The sequence below is a fragment of the Mugil cephalus genome, chromosome 12 (genome assembly GCF_022458985.1).
Source record: "Mugil cephalus isolate CIBA_MC_2020 chromosome 12, CIBA_Mcephalus_1.1, whole genome shotgun sequence".
Classification (NCBI taxonomy): Eukaryota; Metazoa; Chordata; class Actinopteri; order Mugiliformes; family Mugilidae; genus Mugil; species Mugil cephalus.
The window spans coordinates 988,890-1,009,754 of record NC_061781.1 but is presented as its reverse complement, the minus strand read 5'-3'; the positions used below and the strand labels follow the sequence as shown (position 1 = coordinate 1,009,754).

Here is a 20,865-nt window from a genome sequence, read left to right as displayed (position 1 = left end):
ATACGTAAAACCCAGATTCAAAGTGCAATGAAAATGCATCAAATCTTTCCCACACACCTTCCACAGTCTAAAAATTAAATCATTCCACCCACATTAGCTCATATATTTTATAGTACAAAAATGAAATGAACTGAGTAAAAAACCAGCATGCCTTCAGAATAAAGGAAAAAACTGGCGTCATCTGCTGTAGGGGCACCACCAGGCACCCTTGGCCTCTAGGGAAAAAAAATTTAAAATAAAAGAAAAGAGGAGGAGAAGAGGAAGTTTCAGTATAAAGATAACATTAGGCTGTACCATTTACAAAAAATGGCATTTTGTGTGAAGACGTTTTATTTGTCCTAGCTCACCAGCACATATTTCTGCTTGCTGGCTACACCGTGTTTAATGTGAAATGCGCACCGCATCGGCGCTGTTTATGTTTGGGTTGAGTTTTCATTAGTTTTCTACACAGTTATCATCTCTGCCTTTATGTCCGGTCTGGTTTGGTATTTTATTTCAGTTTTATCACGTCATCATTATGTTTGGTCGGGTTGAAAATGTATTTTACCATAGTCATCACTAGTATTAACAGTATGCCCACTGACACTGTTGCTGCTGCTGGTGCTTAGCTCTCCTGCTGTCTTATCACGTTTGATATTCAGTAGCCAAGTGATGTAAATGCAAGCTGCAGCAGGTTATTTTGTTTTTCTATTATTACTTGTTTTTGCTAATAATGTAATTCATTTACTCTGTCTGTCTAGATGCAAAAGATTAAATTAAAACTCGCACAACCACAATAAAGCTTCATTTATTTAAATAAAATAAACAAACTATCAAGCAAATACTTAAATAATGAAATAAATGAACAGTTACCTGAAACAATGTAACAAAAATCGTTTCAAAAACAAATATCAAGTTGAGTAATTAGGTCTGAAATCTATGTAAATATATGTAATTATGAGCAAAAACTTCAGTAAAAAATAAACATAATACCATAATCCACACATTTGACTTTTTTTTTTTTAAATGTTACTCTGTTCTTCCTCAACGCTCCACCCACTCAGTCTTTATTGTGCCATGGAAGATCTCGAGCAGTTCTTCATTCATTTGAGTTTGGAGTTACCCATCAGTGTACACAGTGTACAGTACAAGGGACAGTGGGCATAGAGGATCAGGGTGCGAGACTGGATGGAAGTGGACCTAAGATGAAAAACATACACACATATGAATGAGGTACTTTGACTAAATCAATTTCCCTTTGTATTTCATTCTTCTTATACAAAGAAATTAAATGTATACTGTATTGTGATAGTCTGTCCCTCAACTCATGCATTGCCCACAGTTGCGTATGAGGATGGACTGACTGGGCTGATTCTGTACCTCCATAGTACTGTAACAGTGCTACTGGGCAAGTTTCACATAACTTATAAGTTGATATAAAACGTACATGTTTATTTTACTTACTTAAATTACCATGCTGTTTGCAGCAATCAATTTGTGCAAACAACATCTCAAACATAGGGGTGTAATGGTACACACAAGTCACATTCGGTATTAGGAGCTCTGACTCTGTTGAGGCTTTTAGACTTGGACTTAGACAGACTTTAATTTTTGTTTCCCTTGTCTGCCTTTGTCTAAAGCAGCTGAATATTTTATTATTTATTAGCTGGGCATAAATTAAGTGACTGCTCACCTGCAAAAATCAATAATAGATATGAGGTGATGATGACCACCGGTAGTTTGTTACTGGTATCCTACAGCATGTGAATCTATCGCTATACTTACTTAAGATGTCTAGTGTATATTGTGTATACTGTGTAGGTTTACATTAGGGTACATAATTAACACTTGCAGTCATTTATTTGCTAAATGACAAACAGGCAATTCCCAATTGCCTGCAGAAAAAGTAGCATTGTGCCTTGTTGAAATATAACCAAGCAGTCTTATTCATATTTGTGGTCTCTTTTTATTTGCCAATTGCAGAATAATGCCTAGAAAGGAGAGAATAAGAAAGGAAAAGGAAAGGGAGCTACAGCAGGCAGCCCAGAGGAGCAGCTCTCTGCTCTCCTGGATAAAAGCATCCACCAATAACAAGGAGGAAGGAGAAGATGAAGATGAAAGGTCAGAGTCAAGAGTCATGTCCACTGTTTAGGGCATTTTAAAGCTCAGATTTTGAAGTTGAACTGTTCCTCTAATTTTACTGAAATATCTGAAAAGCTGTCCAATTTTTATTTTAACTACTCAAAGTGGTTTGGCTGTACTAAATTAAGCATTAAGCCATTTTAGCCAATTATATTATTTTGTACCAACAAGTTATTTCTATGTTACAAGACTTGCAGTAATCTTGTATTTACCATAATAGGCTATTACTAAAACTATTATTATTCTATTCTAGGCAGCTACAGCAGGGAAGCAGTAGGCCATCTTCTAGCAAAGAAGTTGAGATAGATGAATCTCCAGAATACACAGATAAAGCAGTCCATAGCAGCACCAAGTCTATGCACAGTCACAGAATCAGTGCTGTCTGATCGGAGAACAAGAAAGGCATGATGTAGAAGCTGTATGTGAAAGAGATGACACACTGCTATAAGACAGCCGTCAGTTTTACATGCTGCATATAGTGCCCTTATTTTTCACTGAGCACCTGCCCCCCAAAATGTCTGTGCACGCCGCTGATGACAGTATTACTTTGTTTTTCCAATCTAAAGTCTTCGTCAAAAAACAGCAATTGACATTTACCTCACATAGTAGAGAAAATTTAATTGCTATCCAGCTTTCCTTTTAACCTTCTGCTCCCATAATTTTCTCAGGTTTAGTTCACGGGGAAAATGGCGAAGTCCCCTCCCCCCCTTTCCCGAACCTGTGCTGCAGCTGTAGGCTAAGCATTGTGGCATATTTTAACTTTGAATCCAATTTTATTCTCCGTTATTGCCACTTCGCTATGGGTAAATATCGATTAGATGTATCTAATATGGCGCTCATGGAACACATGACCAGCTCAGAACGAATCAGCCTAGCGAGATCATTCAGACGTTCCATTCCCTAGTTGGCCAGCCTCTACAACTCTGTTGTTAATTGCGCTTGGAGGCCCCCTAGTGGCCGTGGTTCCCTAAGCAGGCCAACGTCCCACACCAACAATTTTTTTTTGTGGAGGAAAGTTGGTCTGGAAAACACTGAAATCTTAGGTCATTGCCACTGCTGTAGTTCAAAGTCTGTTGTGTATGTCAGGTGGGGGCCCTTAATTAGGTCCCCTACTGGCAACTGAGCTCATTTCCACTTCTGTAGCTTTAAGTGTGCGAACCACCATGGGCCCTTTACTGACCGGGACCCCAACTAGTTGCCCTGCCTGTTGAACTTCAGCTGACCAGCTGAACTTCTGCATATGACACATCTGCTGGTCTCATTAAGAAGGAAGAATTTCTACCATTTCATGATGAGTCTTTTCATTGTTAAATTATCTGACGTTTCTAACAATAGTTTCAGTGAATGATTTAAAAGTTGTTTTGATGACCTCCGACATTCGCACATTAATCTCCCTGATAACAGATTAGTGGATAAAACATTTCACAGCGGCTCTGTAATTTGCCTGCTAGCACTTTGGCACTGATGACTCAGGGTTTTTTGCTCTATGCCGAGGATCAAGACTCTTGGCGCTAGTGCCAGCGTGTTAAATCCCTGCTCTTTGAAAGAACAGCTGAAGTAGGATCTGCTAACCCTTTGATTGAGGTTTATATAGTGGGGTTGCGCCTCTGCTTTGTGAGACCGCTATTTTCAGCAGGTGATCGGCTCCAATACTCTTTGCAGGATGAGTAGTAAGGTAAGAGTGTTTCATGATTAAAATGACTGCACTTGCCAGACACAGACATCCATGATAATCTTTAGAACTCTACCTCGTCTTCCTCCTCCTCCTGGACTCAGATCATATTCTATGAGGACAGAAACTTCCAGGGCCACTCCTATGAGTGCGACACTGACTGCTCTGACATGCACCTCCACTTCAGCCGATGCAACTCAATCAAAGTGGAGAGCGGCTGCTGGGTCTTGTATGAGAAACCCAACTACACTGGCTACCAGTACGTCCTGACCAGAGGAGAGTACCCAGACTACCAGCGCTGGATGGGCTACAATGACAACATTGGCTCCTGTCGCACCTTCTCCTACGTGAGTACACAAGGTTGCTGTTGTCCTGATTTCCTGAGGAAAAGAGGAGACTTCTGTTGTGCAGGAAGTGAGTGAAGCTGATGAATATGGTTCTCAGTCATCCAGGTATTGGTACATTAAAAAAAATTACTTCAGCCATTAAAACAGGCTGAAACAAGTGTGTACATAAGTGTATTTTTGTGGAAACTATTGCCCTTTATTTAGAGTGTGTTTATGGCAACTATTGCATTTTTCTAGTGTAATTTTAAGACAGCTGTTGCCCTTCATTTAGGGTGTTTGTATAGCAACTGTTGCCCTTCTTTCAGCATGTCTTTTGAAAGCTTCATGCCTTTCAAATAAAGCCCCAGGACAGATTGTGTTTTGTTCTTCCAGACCAGTGAAGGGCCCTACCGCATGCGCATCTATGAGCGGCCCAACTTCCAGGGCCAGATGATGGAGTTCAGCGAGGACTGTGAGTCAGTGCAGGATCATTTCCGTAGCCGTGACATCTACTCCTGCAATGTCATGGACGGCTACTGGACCCTCTATGAGCACCCCAACTACCACGGCCGTCAATACTTCTTGAGGCCCGGGGAGTATCGCAAGTTCAGTGATTGGGGGGCCATCTGTGCCACTACTGGGTCCTTCCGCAGGATCACAGAGTTTTAACAAGTTTGACCCCCGAAAAAACAACTGGATAATTCAACAGTGTGATGCGACATATGAGTGTGTTGTCATTAGAAATAACTGAATAAATGGAGATGTTACTATTTTCTCTGCTTTGAAGAAATGTTTTGGTTTTACTCAATATCATAAAAAGGACATTTCATGCAAGAACTTTCAACATTTAATACAATTATTGGCTGCATTGGACTCAGGCCTGGTAGAAAGAAACATCTCTGATAGTGACTGGAAATAAAGAGAAAATAATCAACATGATCAAATGAATAATTAACCACGTGATAAATCACACATAGCCTCTTTTTATAAAATAATTTCATGAGTTGATTCTAGTTTAGATGTATTTCTTCTTCTAAGTGAACAGCTCCAACGACAGAATCTTTTAAAAGGCTCTAATTACTAATGAACAGACATCACTCGGGTAATCATTTCTAGTAGAGGTCGAATGAATGCGCTAAACTCCTCTTCCACAGATGACCCTGTGACTCAGGACTCATTGTGAGTTCGCACTAGCAAGGAATGAAGGTCAAATGTGGCCCAGACCACTTCCACATGTGGACTGAGACCAGATCAGTCAAATGTGTCCTCAAAGTTGGTCACTTGTAATCCGATCACCCAGAATGGCTGTTAATGTGAGAGTCTGAATGAGGTCAGAGGTTAAACAGCTCAGCAGTGACTGTTCCAGCTGCTGTCCACGCTGTGGCTGTTGCTGGAAGCTGTTAACCAAAAGAGAGGAAGACATCTCTAGAGTGTCTGCTGACACAAGTCCTCATTTGAATGACAACACACAAAGCAGCACCAACTCCCTTGTGCTAATGTATATAAAGGTGACATTTAAAAACACAGGAGCTTTGACCCACAGCAGCAGTAACAGCAGTCATTATGGGGAAGGTTTGTGTTTAGAGTAACATTCCAGGCTTTCTGCCGGTCAGTATGGGTGAATGTGAGGAGCTGACAGGATGTTGATCTCGCTCTGCTCCAACAGATCATCTTCTATGAGGAGAGGAACTTCAGAGGCCGTTATTATGAGTGCATGAGCGATTGCGCCGACCTGCACTCCATGTTCGACCGCTGCCGCTCCATCCGGGTGGAGAGTGGCATGTTCATGATCTATGACCGACCGGGCTACATGGGGAACCAGTTCTTCATGAGGAGGGGAGAATATGCCGACTACATGAGCATGACCAGCATGAATGACTGTGTCAGATCCTGCCGCATGATCCCCACGGTAAGGCCTTTTTTTTAAAACAACTCTGATATCACCACATACATTATTAGAATTGTGTGCACAGAATAAGTCAAGAGGACAAAAATCAAGAAGTTTCATTTGATTCATTTGTTTGAGCAGCCTGTCCCCAAAATTGCAGATCAAATGTACATTTAATTTATGAAATTAAGGCTCTGAGTTTAAAATGAAACATATGTTCATAAATTATCTTGTTCTGTCAAATAGTTGTTTTGAAGCTCAGTGTGGTGTCTCTGATCGTCGCCATCTATGTCTGACTCCACCTAAGTCTTAGCTAATTCAACAATGGTCAACTTTAATCCTTGATGTAATTTAAACTGGTGAGTTACAGAAAAGGTTATCATGAATGGAGGAATTAACTCAAGAAACTAAAACAATTTTAGTGCCTGACTGTAAACACATTTATTTATCATGGGGGTCTATGGGAACTGACTCATTGTTGGAGCCTCTAGTGCACATTACTATAACAGTAGTTTTCCACACTTGCATATTAGCTTTTTATCTTCCAGCATGCCTGAGTCCGTCGAAAGTGCAGGCTGTTTTAGTTGCCTTTTACAGTATTCATGCTATGCTAGGCAAATCACATTCGGTTTACCACTTGCCCTCTCCAGCATGACAGCAGATTCAGGATGAGGCTGTATGAGCATTTTGACATGGGAGGTGAGATGATGGAGCTGACAGACGACTGCCCCAACCTTATGGATCGTTTCCGCATCTCCCACTTCAACTCCTGCAATGTAATGGACGGCCACTGGCTGCTGTATGAGCATCCCAACTACAGAGGGCACCACTACTACCTAAGGCCCGGTCGGTACAGGACCTTCAGCGAATGGAGTGGCAGTAGCTCCAGGATTGGCTCCCTCCGACGCCTCATGGACCTCTAATGACAGAAGCACGGTTCTAGTGAAATGTCTTCTCTTTGCCTTGTTCTACATGCTGAATAAAATGGCATCAGTGCTCAAGTGTTTTCACTTTTGTTCCTGCTCTCTGCGTTTGGAGGGCATATTTTCCCAGGAGGACGTTTTGGAGTTGTGGCCTGACGTCCTTACTTTCATCAGAGGATTGAATAAAATACTGCAAGCACTGACACGTTTCACACCCAGACTCAAGGTTTTATCTCTTAAAGACCCGCTTTTCTGCCTTTCACTCACATGTATGGATGATTCAAAGAATGCAACCCATCAAATCACAAGCTGTTCTTACCTTCATCAGCAGATGGATCGATGGATTTATTGAGACAAAAGCAACATTTAAAATGCTCAGAATAATTACACTTTTTGTCTTCTATCAGTTTGTGAAATTGCTGATATAACTTGTACGTCTTCTAATTAAAACACAGAAAAAATATTTTTCCAATTAAACGCATTTTAATGTTTTTAGCTGTTATTTAAGAAGTGTGCAATGCTGTGTATTTATAACAGAAATGAAATTAACCTCTCCAGCAGAGGGCAGCAGTATAATCACACAAAGTCACACTAACATGCTGTTGATATAAAAGAAAAAGACCCATATTTATTTATAAGACAATGTAGAATATAGAGTTTTATCATGATTATATTTATGACTCCAACAAAGTCACCCTATAAACCTCTTGATGTCTAGTATCATCGTCAACAGAACAACGGGAGGTCTAGTTTCTGTTAAACTTGAAATTTGTTATCTGGGAGAAAGGATGTTTCAGAAGGCTGACCAGTTGACCAGATTACTTAATTAATTAATTATTAATCAAACCAGAAAACAGATATTTCAGTTCTCATCTGCACGTCCGACATCTCTAACACAGTGACACAAATGCCAAAGATTCCTGGCTATTTCAATATGAATGACACTTGCAGAGTCTGCACTTCACATTCACTATATATGTGACAGGTGGGAGTCTTCAGAGAGCTGGATGGATCACACAGGGCAAGGCCTCAGGCAAGCCAACATGGGGAAGGTAAACATCCCAGTTCTGTAAATAATAATAATTATTATTTTCTAAATTAAAACTGGGTTTAAGATCATAAACATGTCATTTAATCAGGCAAACTAGAATTTGTCAAACATTTTGCTTTGGCTAGTTTTGGTACTGTGATCGTTGAAAAAAGTTTGATTTCCACATTTAGATCATATTCTACGAGAACCCAAACTTCTCTGGGCGCCATTTTGAGTGCAGCAACGACTGTGCGGACTTGATGTGCCAACTGAGCTGCTGCAGCTCCATCAGAGTGGAGAATGGCTGCTTCATGATCTACGAAAAGCCCAACTATGCCGGGAACCAGTACTACCTGAGGAGAGGCGAGTATGCCAACTTCAGTCACTGGATGGGTGTAAAGAACTCTGTCAGCTCCTGCCGCCTCATCCCCAAGGTGAGTAACTGTGGGACAAGCTAAGATTGCCTCTAGATTGTTCTCTCTGGATCAACTTTTGTTTCAACCAGATTCCATTTGAAGAAGCCAGATAGCAACCAAACAAAGATGACTACTCTCTGGACATCTAGTCCAATCTATTAAGTTCAAATATGAAATTTTTTTCAAACTAAAAATCCTCTTCTGTGTTTTTCAAAGAGACGCTAACTCAGTGTTTCAGTTGGTTTCTAAGTGTGATTCTTTTTGAAAGCAGTTGGGTTTTTGTTATATTAGGCATGAAAATAGTCAAATTTGGGAATCTAAAGCCATAGAGTTCATATTTCAGTGGACAAAGTCCACGGACAGTTCAACTATGGACATTCTAGAGGTAGATACCACACTTCCACTCGTGGTCACTGCTCCACACGCTAAAACAAGATGGCAGCTCCCAATCCAGCCATATTGTGGATACATTTTTGTGAAATTGGAAGAAAGACGTCTCAACTTCCTTTTTTATTTACAGTTTGTCGTCTTGATGAAATAGTTAACTAACAGTCCAACATGTCAGATAATTTATATCTTTGATATGTGACTTACCAAATAACTCCCTCCTTCTGTTGAAATCCAGGAATCTGGGTCATTCAGCGTGCGCCTCTATGAGCGGATCGAGTTCGGGGGTCAGATGATGGACCTGGCGGACGATTGTCCCAGCGTCATGGATCGCTTCCACATAAAAGATATCTTCTCCTGCAACGTGACGGATGGTCACTGGCTTTTCTATGAGCACCCAAACTACCAGGGCCGGGTGTACCTGATTAGACCCGGGGAGTACAAGAGGTTCAGCGAGTGGGGTGGCAGGAGCGCCAGAGTCGGATCCATCAGACGCATCATTGACTACTGACTCTATATGCACCCAGGGCTGCATAGAGGCTCTGGAATGATATCCAGATAAGTTTAGACGCAGACTTAGACAGACTCTAATGATCCATGGGGGAAATTACTTTGTCAATTTGTCGTAGCTTTGTTGCACCGTAACTTCGTTGCACATAGACGAAATCTATTAGAATATTCTCTAATGTTTGAATGGACTCAATGCAACACTAAACATTCACACACATACATCAACAACAACACACTGCTGGACGCCATCATAATAAAGCAATCTCTAAATGGAGTCTTCTATAGTTGGAGGATCTGTACCTACAGGTTGAGTTGTGAATACTGATTGATCTGAAAGTTTTATGTAAAAATCAACATCTTCTGCTACCTCAGGAATAATGTTAAAATTCTAAATGATTTCTTTAGCTTTTGTACCGATGATTATGTGTCCATGTTATTAAATATTACTTTAATTTCACTGATGCTGTGAGGTCTACTGTTTGGTGGCATTTCCAGCAGGAAATTGTGTTGAACATGAAAAGAAAAAGTCATCACACACCATGAATCATCATCTATACATAAACAGACACACTGTGAGGGATATATTTCAATGACAATACTTTATGCCGTGCTGTTTTTTTTTTTTATAAAGCACAGTGGCTTTGCTCATGGACAGCACTGAACGCTAATACAGTCTGAAGCCAACCATGGGACAAGTGAATGAGTCTAAATGTTTCCTGCACATTTCTGTTTGTGTTAAGAAAATTTAAAGATCTGTCTGTTTGTGCAACGGTTGCTTTGCGGATTGTATTTTACGAAGACGGAAACTTCCAGGGGCGCTCTCATGAGAGCAGCAGCGACTGTCGACCTTCACAGCTACTTCAACAAATGCAACTCCATCAAGGTGGAGAGTGGTTGCTTTATGGTTTACGAGAGGCCCAACTCCATGGGCAACCAGTATTACTTGAGGAGAGGAGAGTACTCTGTTAACCAGCATATGATTGGCATCATCTTGCTGCATGATCCCACAGGTAGTACAAACCATCGCCACATTAAATGCTTATGCTTACGAAATGGCAAAATGTTACTAGAGAAGAAACTGAAGGCCAGTGGAGCCAGTAACAGAGTCTTTGATCCCCAATGTCCAGGAGCAGCTCAGCATGTCTGACTTCAGCTCCTGCAACATGATGGACAGTCACAGGCTGCTGCATGATCAGTTCAACAACAGGGGCCCGGAGGGTACAGCGACTGGGGAGACGTCAGCCCAAGGATCGGCTACATCAGAAGAATCATCGACTTCAACTGATGCCAGGCTTCGTTTAAATGCATCTTTCTTTGAGTTCTGTTTCCAAAATAAACTGCTTAATAAAACGTTCATCTATTTTTCTGTCTTTCTGTAACTCTTTCTGCACATTTCTTCCTTAAGTTAAATTATGCAGACAAAGAACATATCTGCTGTAGACTAAACATCATATATACCATAGCTCCTGGTTAGAATGTTGGCTGTACTGTAATCTTCTCCATGCTTAGACATACCATACCAAATAATGCATGAATCTGTGCCCTGGGTCGCAATGACCACCCCCGTGATGTCAGAATTCATCCATATAATCAGTGTACAGATAACCTGCTGGACACAACCAACCAAATTACAGAATATGGCATAAGGTCAGGTTTGATCTAGAAAAATTAGAAACAAACAGTATGAGCACATCTTTGCAGAAGCAAGATAAGAATGGCTTTAAAATATCTTCAAAGACACTTAGATATAGATAATGCCTGTTCAATTACAATCAAAATTACTGGTTTATGTTCTTATATGCAATAGAAGCTAAAATGTATCCTGTATAGTCCCTATAATTATTGGAATTAAACATTTTATACAAGTAAACCACACACCACACACAATGGATTCAAGGAAAAATTAAATATTTATTTGTGGAGCTGCCGGCTGGCTGGCCTAGCTGACAGGTCCCCCAATATGAGCCTAAATTTCTGCTCAAGGTTTCTTCCTCTAAGTTGTGAAAAGTGTCTTGCAACTGTCTATGTTGCTCCTGACACTATATAAGTACAATTTAACTGAATAGTATTGTAATTAGAACTGCTGTTATGAAATAGATAACAATAAGTTGTTTGCTATATACATTGAGGCATTCCTTTTGTAATATTTGAAGGAGGGTGCTTTTTTTATGTTTCAACACAAACACCCGAATCTGGAGGTAAATGTGTTTTTTCTTTTGTAATAAACAGCATTACAAAGGTTAACATGTGACACAACGGAACACAAATCCTGATCAAATCTAAATGTCCAGTGTAAACTGTTTATCATACAGTGGAGCTGCTCAGGAAGAACTGGAGGGAGAATGAATGGCTTCCTGCTCTGTTACGCAACGGATTTAATGCGAAAGGGCTTTTTCCATATTGTTCTCCAGCCATTGTCTGCTGGATGTGTGGATACCATACTAGTCTTTTCCTTTGTCCATGCGTGTCAAAACACCAAACCATTTAATTATTTATCCCCTTTTTTTCAAATACAAATCCATATTTCTGGCCCAATGTGCCCCAGCACAAAGGTAAACATGTGCTAGTAGCCTTCAATTATAACTATGACAGGATTTGAATAACAATACTATGTTTGTGAAGAGGTAGTATATAAAGCCCTGAAAACATGGGGAATCTCTCCAACGGAGACCATGGGCAAGGTAAGTGCTGTTTCTCCTCTCTGCTCATATTACATGTCAGTGACCTGGGTTTGTTTTATTTTCAGCCCATGAGGTGAGAAATGTTGATCAGTTTGTCCTTTAACTTTAATTCTTTTTCCACCAGATTATCTTTTACGAGGACAAGAACTTCCAGGGTCGGAGCTATGAGTGCAGCAATGACTGCACGGATCTTCACTCATACTTCAGTCGCTGCAACTCCATCCGGGTGGAGAGTGGCTGCTTCATGATCTATGAGCGACCCAACTTCATGGGCCATCAGTACTTCATGAGGAGGGGGGAGTATCCTGATTACCAGAGGTGGATGGGCTTCAGTAGCTGTATCCGTTCATGCCGGATGATTCCAGTGGTGAGATAAAGAACACACTGATTTCAGCACAATTGCAGTTATTTCATTACTGTAGTGTTTGCTGACTTTTCTCCGGTCCCACAGTATCGAGGTTCCTATAGATTGCGTATCTACGAGAAGCCCGACTTCAGTGGCCACATGATGGAGTTCATGGATGACTGTCCCTGTGTGTCTGACCGTTTCCACCACCGCCATGTCTACTCCTGTAATGTTATGAACGGCTACTGGATATTCTATGAGTACCCTAACTATCGAGGCCGACAGTACTTCCTGAGGTCTGGGGAGTACAGGAGGTACCGTGACTGGTGTGCCACCTGCGCCATTGTTGGTTCCTTCAGGAGGGTCACTGAATTTTAGCCATCAAGCAACAGCTTGCTGAAAATATCAACACTTTGTTTATTAAAGATGCTGAATTTTTAATCCACTTTGTGAACGTGTTTTCATTGGTTTGAAAGTGATTACCTCGGGTAAGTAAAAGGCTAAATGCAACTGACTAATTAGTACCTTCTTTTATGTTTATCCATGAAAAACGTTTCTGACTCACTAATATTCACTTTCACTGATGATATTGATTATAAATCAGAGGTCATGATTACAATACACTTATTACACTTATTACAGCAATAGCAGTTTAAGGTACAGTTAAAGTTTTATGTCTAATGTTTATTTATTTTTTTATTTGCAGGCTGCAAATAAAGTTAGATGAAAGTCAGTGTTCTCCTTCATAAACATCTTCTTCTGCACATTTCCTTTAGAAGCTTTATTCTTCCATACACAATCTACCTGTTGGAAGGAGTTCAAATGGACCCTTCAATTTATTCTGCCCACAAAGGTTTTGCAACAGAAAGTTGTTCTAGAGTCTCTCCAATGGGAACTGATGATGCTCCTGCAAAGTTTTGCAGATGGTTTGGGGGCAGGGCTTAATTTGGTGATGAGCACCATGGAACTGAAATCGTTTTTAGATGTCTCTGATTGGTTGGAGGATTATCCAGTTGATGCATTTTTTTTTTGTTTGTTTGTTTGTTTGTTTTACGTATGGGCTGAAGCACATCTCACAATGAAATTCAGATGTTACTAAACACATATTCTTAAAAGACTGGTTTCCTTCTAAATTAAAAGCAACCTTCAAACACATTTCTACAAATATTAAGAGCTGGTGCATGGGGAGAATAAGCTGGCCACATTAAGTCTCCTTCCAGACTTAATCAGTAGATGGAATTAGAAAACTGGCAGTCAAACTTCAAAGAAAACACAGTGTAAATGTAGCTTTTCATTTTGTTTTGTGTAGTGTTCAGAATTACAGGTACATGTTACTTTCATTAATCAAGAAAAAACAACTCTTCATCAATTGGATAGTCCTCCAGCCAATCAGAGACATTAAGTTATGTGACAAGTTATTTTGCTGTTGATGTCTTTCACAGCAGACAACATCTTGCTTGTCAGATGGCAGCCATTTTAGCTCCAAATCCACGGCCTAAACAATGTTATTGATCTGGAACAAAACAGAAGGCCAAAAAAATGGCATAGCTGTTTATTAAATCAAATTAAATGAAGTTCCTACATTTTCAACCCCCCCCCCCCTCCCCCCCCCCCCCCCCCCCCCCCCCCCCCCGCACTTAACTCCAAAATGCATTTACTGTGTTGCTAATTCTCAGTCTATTACTTCCCATGGCTTGTCCTGATGGCTGCATATCGTATTCACACTTATTTCCTGTCACTTGACGCACAATCAGGACAATTCAGTTTTACATTTCAAGGAAACAATGATTTGCATGATCAAGATTGCACATATTTGCAGCATATCTGAGTCAGTCGTGGGATTGTAACCTAATGTCACGTTCTTTCCATCACCGATGATCCGATTGTATGTGGAGAACCTTCTCTCTAAGAATGGAACACACACAAAGCTAATGCTTATAATAGACAATGTGGATGACTGCTGCCAGAAATGTATGGATGGAGAACTATTGTTACACATTTATAGGTCCCATTCAGCAAAAGTCATACTGCTAATTCATCAGCTTTGCTCATTTGAATAACAAACATCACAGCCCCTGGGATTTTGTATAAAAAGACAGTGGAAACATGGAGCTGGCAGAGCAAGTTGAACCATCCACTGAGGACAACCTAAACCATCATCATGGGCAAGGTAAAAGGACATTGACTGAAATGGTTAAAATATTTTATCACAGTGATTAAAGCAAAATAAACTTATGTTTTAAGCATTGATTGAAATGCTAATTAATTCCTAAACCAAGATCTCTCCTCTGTCTTCCGATTTAGATCGTGTTTTATGAGGACAGGAACTTCCAGGGTCGCTCCTATGAGTGCATGAGCGACTGCGCTGACATGTCCTCATACCTGAGCAGGTGTCACTCCTGCAGGGTGGAGAGTGGCTGCTTCATGGTCTATGAGCGGCCCAACTATATGGGCAACCAGTTCTTCATGAGAAGGGGAGAGTATGCTGACATGCAGCGTATGATGAGCATGGGAATGATTGACTCCATCAGATCCTGCAGAATGATCCCTTATGTAAGCCTTGCAGCATATTCCTTTGACTGAAATGTTTCCTTATTGTTTTAAAATACTCACATGGACATTTGTATTTGTTTACAGCACAGAGGTCAGTACAGGATGAGGATCTATGAGAGGGAGAACTTCGGAGGTCAGATGTACGAGCTGATGGATGACTGTGACTCCATCATGGACCGCTACCGCATGTCTGACTGCATGTCCTGCAACGTGATGGACGGCCACTGGCTGATGTATGAGCAGCCCCACTACAGAGGCAGGATGATGTACCTGAGGCCCGGCGAGTACAGGAGCTTCAGGGACATGGGATACAGCGGCATGAGGTGGATGAGCATGAGGCGCATCATGGACATGTGCTAGACTTCTGTATTTGAATAAATAAAACTGATGTGTAATACTTAAACATGTTTTGTCAAGCATGCGTTTACTGGAGAATCTTATTGGAGAATAATCTTGCATATAAAAAGTAAAAGTCATACTGTCAGGATGAAGGTTTTGATCGTGGACCCAAATGCAGGACTAGAGAGATGAGGCCAGTGTCCAAACAAAAGGTATTTAACAAAAATTAGATTTAAAAGAAAGTGCTGCTGAAACAAATTAAAGCATGGAACAAAAGCATGGCAGAGAAACAAAAACATCGAGAGATGAGTGCAGACACAAAACAAAAAAAAAACAACAAAAAAACAAAACAAATCGGACCAAGAAACTTAACAAAATTAAAAATACGATAAAACTCAAAACATGGAACAGACAGACATAATCATGACACATACTTAATATATATAACATTTAAATAACAGGGTAGGCCCGCAATTAGACCTTTTGTTCCCGCAATTACCAAAACGATCTTTTTCCACCAGTTTTCCTTGGCGTTGTTTTGAGAATTTCGGTGTAAAGACTGATCCATTGCAAAACTGCATTTGATTGTAGAAACACTATAGTACATATCCCAGGCCTATGCATGGCATTGTTTCTGCTTGGCGAAGCAATAGTATTGCCATAGCCACCCAACAAGGGTCAATATCTGATGCAGCACCATCACAAACCTGTGGTCCACCACTGATGTTGTTTTTATGAGATGTCTGGAGCCAGAGGGGCGAGGCAATGACATAATTGTGTTCATATCAGACGTCCACACAAATGAAAAAAAGAACCTGTACAGGCTCTGTATTTGTTTTTTTTTCACCCTGGGACCTGGATTCAAAAAGGTGCAGTTCCAGTCACCGAAAAATCCGGATCTGTCATGACGGTCAGCCTAAATTTGCAAGGCTTATGTGGTCAGGAGTCAGGTACAGTACAGTACAGTCAGGAGTCAATTTCTAAAGCAAAATTTATAGCTATATTTATAGTCATATATTTAATCACTATCTTGTTTGTCCTATGTCTTAACTTGTAACAATTAGCCATATTTCAATGAATACAAGCTGTTAAAACCACACAATTAGTAGTTTTTAAGGCTACCAGTATTTTTATAGGGTATTTTGGTATTTTTGATTCTATCAAGAATCAAGTCTGAACTTGTGCTGAATTCACAATGATTTTAATACAGGATGCATGTTCAGAGTTTGGAAAAACGTAAATTTCACCTGATTTACCTTCAAGTAACAATCAGTCTAGAAAATCCAAACATCCATCTATGATACATCAACTCTGTTAACTCTGAGTTAACAGTATGGACATTTTAAAAATGCAATTATTTTTTTTTATCAGGCTTTTAAAGGCAGCAGCAGAGTTAAGTTCAAGTTCAATACTTTATAAAGTAGGTTTATATGAAACAAGAAAATTATTAAATTCATAATACCTAAAATTTGGTTTAGTTGATATGAGTTAGTTTTGTGTGTATTTTGGCTCAAAGAGTTATCTATTAATTGGAAAAAACATCCAACATTGTGCCATGTGTACTTCATGACACAATTAAGAAAATTAAGAAAAAATAAGTAGCTGCCGTGTATGGGGTGCTGTAAAGTTGCGCATTTCCTACATTTAGTACTAAAAAAATGAGATGTGAATTTTTCAAGTTACATTTTTATCACACTAAATATCAAATCTAAATGTTAAAGTTAAATATTAAATTTGAATGTTAAATATAAATGTTAAATCTAAATGTAAATATTAAATATAAATGTTAAATGTAGTGCTTGGCGAAACTAAATATTTAGCTAATATGCTGATTGTCACTGACATTCAGCGTCAATTAACATAGCTTCATTGTGGGGAGTGCTGTGATTGGACCGTGCTTCTGTTTCTCTCATCGTGCTGCCATTCACTGACTGGCTGTCTGCCTTTCCCTGAAAACGTTGGACAGATAATGATAATTGACAGGGTAGAGTGACACTACCTGTTTAAGGTTCTTCAAAGATGTGGCATAAAGAGGAAATTTCTTTGCTGGATTAGACTTCTTTACGTGGATCCCCAGGCTGTAGTTTTAACAAATGGACTGTTATCAATGCCCTTTAAACTGCGCAGGGGAACTAGACAGGGATGTCTCGTCTCCATTGTTGTTTACATTGGCCATTGAGCCACTTGCCATGGCTGTTCGTAATAGTTCCACCTTTAAAGGCATAAGGATAGGAGATCTGGAACACTGTATAGCCTTGTTTGCTGACGATGTAATTCTGTTTTGCTCCAATTTGAAACTTTATAATCAGGTGTTAAGATCCCCCCTACTACTGATGAAATAATAACTAATAATTATAACGCACTGACAGATAAGATTATCCAACTTATTAATAGGTGGACTAATTTACCCATTTCGATGACTGGACGAATCAATATCTTGAAATTGTCAATTGTGCCTAAATTTCTCTATCTGTTCCTCACTTGCTCCTCCACCCTCACTCTTTCATACACTTAAATGCATGGATAACAGATTTGCAGGAACATTTAACAGAGGAATGGTCTAAAGCCTGTCTTCTAGCTCAAACCCATTCCATACGAACTCTAAACTATTGCTGTCAGGCCGAGACTCGAAGCAGGACTCAGATGCAGAGATATTGAATAACAAAAAGGCTGAATTCACCGGAGAACTCAGACAGAGTGACAAACAAATGGCTATTAAAACCTAGACACTAACTCTGAATACTGAGAAACAAAAACTCTCCAGGAGGAGGAAAAACCAAAAGGACTAGAAATCTAAACTATGGAAATAATTAACAAACAAAATTTCACTCTTACAGAGGAAAAACCAAAAGGACTAGAAATCTAAACTATGGAAAGAATTAACAAACAAAAAATCACTCGTTAACGAGGAAAAACAAAGGGCTATGAACTTTAGCTATTGGAAAATTTACAAACAAAAATTCACTCTTCTAGAGGAATAAACGGCTTACTTGGGCAACTACTATGGCTGTGGAAATGGAACAAGGCTTTGGTGCAGGACAAGGACGATGACACTCTGGCACAAGACAAGGGGAACACAGACTACTTAAACACATGGAGGGAAATAGGGGACAAGTGGAAACACTTAGTACAATCCAACTGAGACACATGAGGAAGGGCAAGTGACCTGAAATGAGAGGAGAATTACTTTTCAAAATAAAACAGGAAATAACAGGACAAAACAAACCCAAGACAAGACACCTTCACCACGGTGTGACAATTGCAATATAAATGGATAACCAGACAATACATAACCCCAGCTATGTTGCACCACTTTATTCCTAACATACCTGATACCTGTGTTAAATGTAAAGATCAAAAAGGGACTTTATTTCATTGTGTGTGGGAATGTGCACTGATACTGTCATTCTGGAGGCAAGTGTTGCACCTGGTGAGCCAGATCATTGGTGTGGAAGTTCCCCTTAGTCCTAAATTATGTTTATTAAATCTCTACCCAGGTGGCTTAATAACCCCGAACAAAATTAGTGTTTATTTAATATTTGTTTTTTAGAAGCTAAACGATGTATCGCTTCTTTATGGAATTCAGACACACACTGTGTCACAGTACAATGGTTGAGGGGAATGATTTTTTACTTAGCTTTGGAAAAGATAAGTTACATAACAAAAAATAAGAGATTTTTTAGATTTTTAAAAATACACTTTATTTACATTCTTGGCATATTTACAGTGGTGTTACAAAAAAAACGATATTTACAAAGTGTTATTTTTTATGTTTTGGCATATTAAAAAAAAATAAATTATCCAGTGAAAACTTGTGTAAACTTCAATTCATTTTCATTTACTGAACAAAATATGTTTTTATAGCACCAGTGCTGCTTAAAAGTATCCAAATCTCCAATGTGTTTATAAAATCTATATTCGAGCCACAGTCTGGCCCTGATGTTACAGAGCCAGACTGACCTGGCTTCCTGTCCCTCTCTGTTCTCTATGCGTTTTTTTCTGCTAACGTAAATTGCCATTTTTGCTTCTCCTGACAGAAAATTTAGCAGCAGCCACTTTTCTCTGTTTGTCTTTTTATAGTCAGCACCCATGATAAAAACCTTCTCGGAGAAAACTACACCAAAACGACTAAAAACCAATGTTAAAAGAGTGAAGAACTCTGTGAGTCTCTTACACTCAATAAAAACATGGTAGATAGTCTCGCGTACGTGGCAAAAAGGACACTTGTAACTAACAGCAGAATTAAGAACAGAAATAAAAGCGTTGGAGGCAATGGCACCATGTAAAATCCTCCACTGGAGGTCGGCAGTCCGTTTTTTAAGGGGAGGTTTGTATAAAACATTCCACTGTGGGCCGGGTCCAGTTTCCTCAGCTAGTCTTTTACTCCACACTGTGGCTGGTCTGTTGCTCAGTCCATTCCTGTTGATACACTTGACACAATTGGAGTAAAAAGTTTTTGAGTCAGCTCGGTGTAACGTCAGTTTATTTTCATTGATGGGGGTAAGTAAGGGGCCGGTCGAGTCTCCTAGTCCTGGGGTCAGGTAGATTTCTGGAAACGGGTCTGTGGAGTCCGGGACCGCCTTTCCTTGGTTATGGTCCATCAGGAGGCTCCTTTCTCTTCCAGACAGCCTTTGCCTCCAGAGCTCCAAAAACGTTTTAGCAACTCGGATTGAGCGTAGTCCCAGCAGAGACCCCAGGGCCACAGCATCATTCAGCGCCGGCCCCACCGCATCTACCAGCTGCTGCAGGCACAGGGTCTTGCTCTTGCACAGCGCCACCACCAGGCCGGGTGTGGCGCTGCTGCTGACATCTAGCCTGGCCCCATGTATCAGTGGCTCCTTTAACAACCAGTGCAGAGAGTCAGACTTTTGGCACCTTTTTTGATTAAAAAGGATCCAGAATTTAAAAACACCCTGATAAAACGGAGGCAACCCACTTAACTTTAAAAATTTTAAATCAGTTAAAAACAGAGCAGCATCCAGTCCCAAGTTATTTGCACGTCTGAGAATGCAGCTGGCCACATCCCTCCAAACTAGATCCGCTGGACCTGTTAAATACCTTTGTATAAACTGCAATCTAAATGTAGCAGTTCGGCTGGCCAGGAGGATGAGGCCCTGTCCCCCCTCCTCTCTGGTTAAAAACAACACCCCCTGTGGCAACCAATGGAGACCGTCCCAGAAAAAATCTACTATTTTTCGTTGTAGTTTTTGTAGTAAGTCTGATGGGGGATCTATACATGTTAATCAGTGTCAGAGTTGGGATGCCACAAGGTTGTTTAAAACCAGGACCCTACCTCTAAAAGACATTTGAGGGAGCAGCCATTTCCATTTTTCAAGTTTTCCTTCAATCTTTTCTGTAACGTTCTCCCAGTTCTTCTGGACCACGTTTTCATTCCCCAGAAAAACTCCCAGGTATTTAAAACCATCTCTTTTCCAAACTAGTTTCCGGGGAAGAACTGGGAGACCACCGTGCCACTTGCCGACAGCAAGGGCTTCACTTTTCATCCAGTTTACCTTCACTGCCGACACAATATTAAACTTATTAACAATGTTTGTTAGCCTGTCTGCATCCCTCTGGCTTCTGATAAAAACCACCACATCATCCGCACAAGTTGATAAAATAATGTTTCCCTTAAAACCAGGTAAAACCAGTCCTTGCATGCAGGAACGTATT

The 20,865-nt window shown here is 40.2% G+C and overlaps 5 protein-coding genes and 1 long non-coding RNA gene across 6 annotated transcripts; all 6 read left to right on the top strand.

Annotated features, from left to right (window-relative positions):
• Positions 1 to 3,675: 3,675 nt before the first annotated feature.
• On the top strand, positions 3,676 to 5,014 carry LOC125017254 (gamma-crystallin M2-like). Its single transcript, XM_047600155.1, has 3 exons — positions 3,676 to 3,796; positions 3,898 to 4,140; positions 4,513 to 5,014. Exons 1-3 carry the CDS (start codon positions 3,785 to 3,787, stop codon positions 4,786 to 4,788), a joined length of 531 nt encoding a protein of 176 aa, XP_047456111.1. The 5' UTR covers positions 3,676 to 3,784; the 3' UTR covers positions 4,789 to 5,014.
• Positions 5,015 to 5,628: 614 nt separating this feature from the next.
• LOC125017245 (gamma-crystallin S-1-like) lies at positions 5,629 to 7,008 on the top strand. The gene is made up of 3 exons (XM_047600144.1): positions 5,629 to 5,691; positions 5,786 to 6,028; positions 6,658 to 7,008. Exons 1-3 carry the CDS (start codon positions 5,683 to 5,685, stop codon positions 6,928 to 6,930), a joined length of 525 nt encoding a protein of 174 aa, XP_047456100.1. The 5' UTR covers positions 5,629 to 5,682; the 3' UTR covers positions 6,931 to 7,008.
• An 844-nt stretch (positions 7,009 to 7,852) lies between these two features.
• Positions 7,853 to 9,730, top strand: LOC125017252 (gamma-crystallin S-1-like). Its single transcript, XM_047600154.1, has 3 exons — positions 7,853 to 7,982; positions 8,152 to 8,394; positions 9,002 to 9,730. The coding sequence occupies exons 1-3, from the start codon at positions 7,869 to 7,871 to the stop codon at positions 9,272 to 9,274; spliced, it is 630 nt and encodes a 209-aa protein (XP_047456110.1). The 5' UTR covers positions 7,853 to 7,868; the 3' UTR covers positions 9,275 to 9,730.
• A 235-nt stretch (positions 9,731 to 9,965) lies between these two features.
• On the top strand, positions 9,966 to 10,627 carry LOC125017253. Its single transcript, XR_007113824.1, has 2 exons — positions 9,966 to 10,283; positions 10,401 to 10,627. It is a non-coding gene; the product is annotated as an uncharacterized LOC125017253 (long non-coding RNA).
• A 1,306-nt stretch (positions 10,628 to 11,933) lies between these two features.
• si:dkey-57a22.15 (uncharacterized protein LOC795575 homolog) lies at positions 11,934 to 12,741 on the top strand. Its single transcript, XM_047600110.1, has 3 exons — positions 11,934 to 11,954; positions 12,079 to 12,321; positions 12,406 to 12,741. The coding sequence occupies exons 1-3, from the start codon at positions 11,946 to 11,948 to the stop codon at positions 12,676 to 12,678; spliced, it is 525 nt and encodes a 174-aa protein (XP_047456066.1). The 5' UTR covers positions 11,934 to 11,945; the 3' UTR covers positions 12,679 to 12,741.
• A 1,566-nt stretch (positions 12,742 to 14,307) lies between these two features.
• On the top strand, positions 14,308 to 15,256 carry LOC125017210 (gamma-crystallin M3-like). The gene is made up of 3 exons (XM_047600081.1): positions 14,308 to 14,470; positions 14,605 to 14,853; positions 14,938 to 15,256. The coding sequence occupies exons 1-3, from the start codon at positions 14,462 to 14,464 to the stop codon at positions 15,211 to 15,213; spliced, it is 534 nt and encodes a 177-aa protein (XP_047456037.1). The 5' UTR covers positions 14,308 to 14,461; the 3' UTR covers positions 15,214 to 15,256.
• The last annotated feature ends 5,609 nt before the right edge of the window (positions 15,257 to 20,865 follow it).

Excerpts from the sequence above, each read along its gene's own strand:
- LOC125017254 (XM_047600155.1), top strand. Across the intron at positions 4,141-4,512 it reads CCTGTCGCACCTTCTCCTAC|ACCAGTGAAGGGCCCTACCG; the intron begins GTGAGTACACAA and ends TTGTTCTTCCAG.
- LOC125017245 (XM_047600144.1), top strand. Across the intron at positions 6,029-6,657 it reads CCTGCCGCATGATCCCCACG|CATGACAGCAGATTCAGGAT; the intron begins GTAAGGCCTTTT and ends TGCCCTCTCCAG.
- LOC125017252 (XM_047600154.1), top strand. The coding sequence starts at position 7,869 with ATGACACTTGCAGAGTCTGCACTTCACATTCACTATATATGTGACAGG. Across the intron at positions 7,983-8,151 it reads GGCAAGCCAACATGGGGAAG|ATCATATTCTACGAGAACCC; the intron begins GTAAACATCCCA and ends TTCCACATTTAG. Across the intron at positions 8,395-9,001 it reads CCTGCCGCCTCATCCCCAAG|GAATCTGGGTCATTCAGCGT; the intron begins GTGAGTAACTGT and ends GTTGAAATCCAG.
- si:dkey-57a22.15 (XM_047600110.1), top strand. Across the intron at positions 12,322-12,405 it reads CATGCCGGATGATTCCAGTG|TATCGAGGTTCCTATAGATT; the intron begins GTGAGATAAAGA and ends CCGGTCCCACAG.
- LOC125017210 (XM_047600081.1), top strand. Across the intron at positions 14,854-14,937 it reads CCTGCAGAATGATCCCTTAT|CACAGAGGTCAGTACAGGAT; the intron begins GTAAGCCTTGCA and ends ATTTGTTTACAG.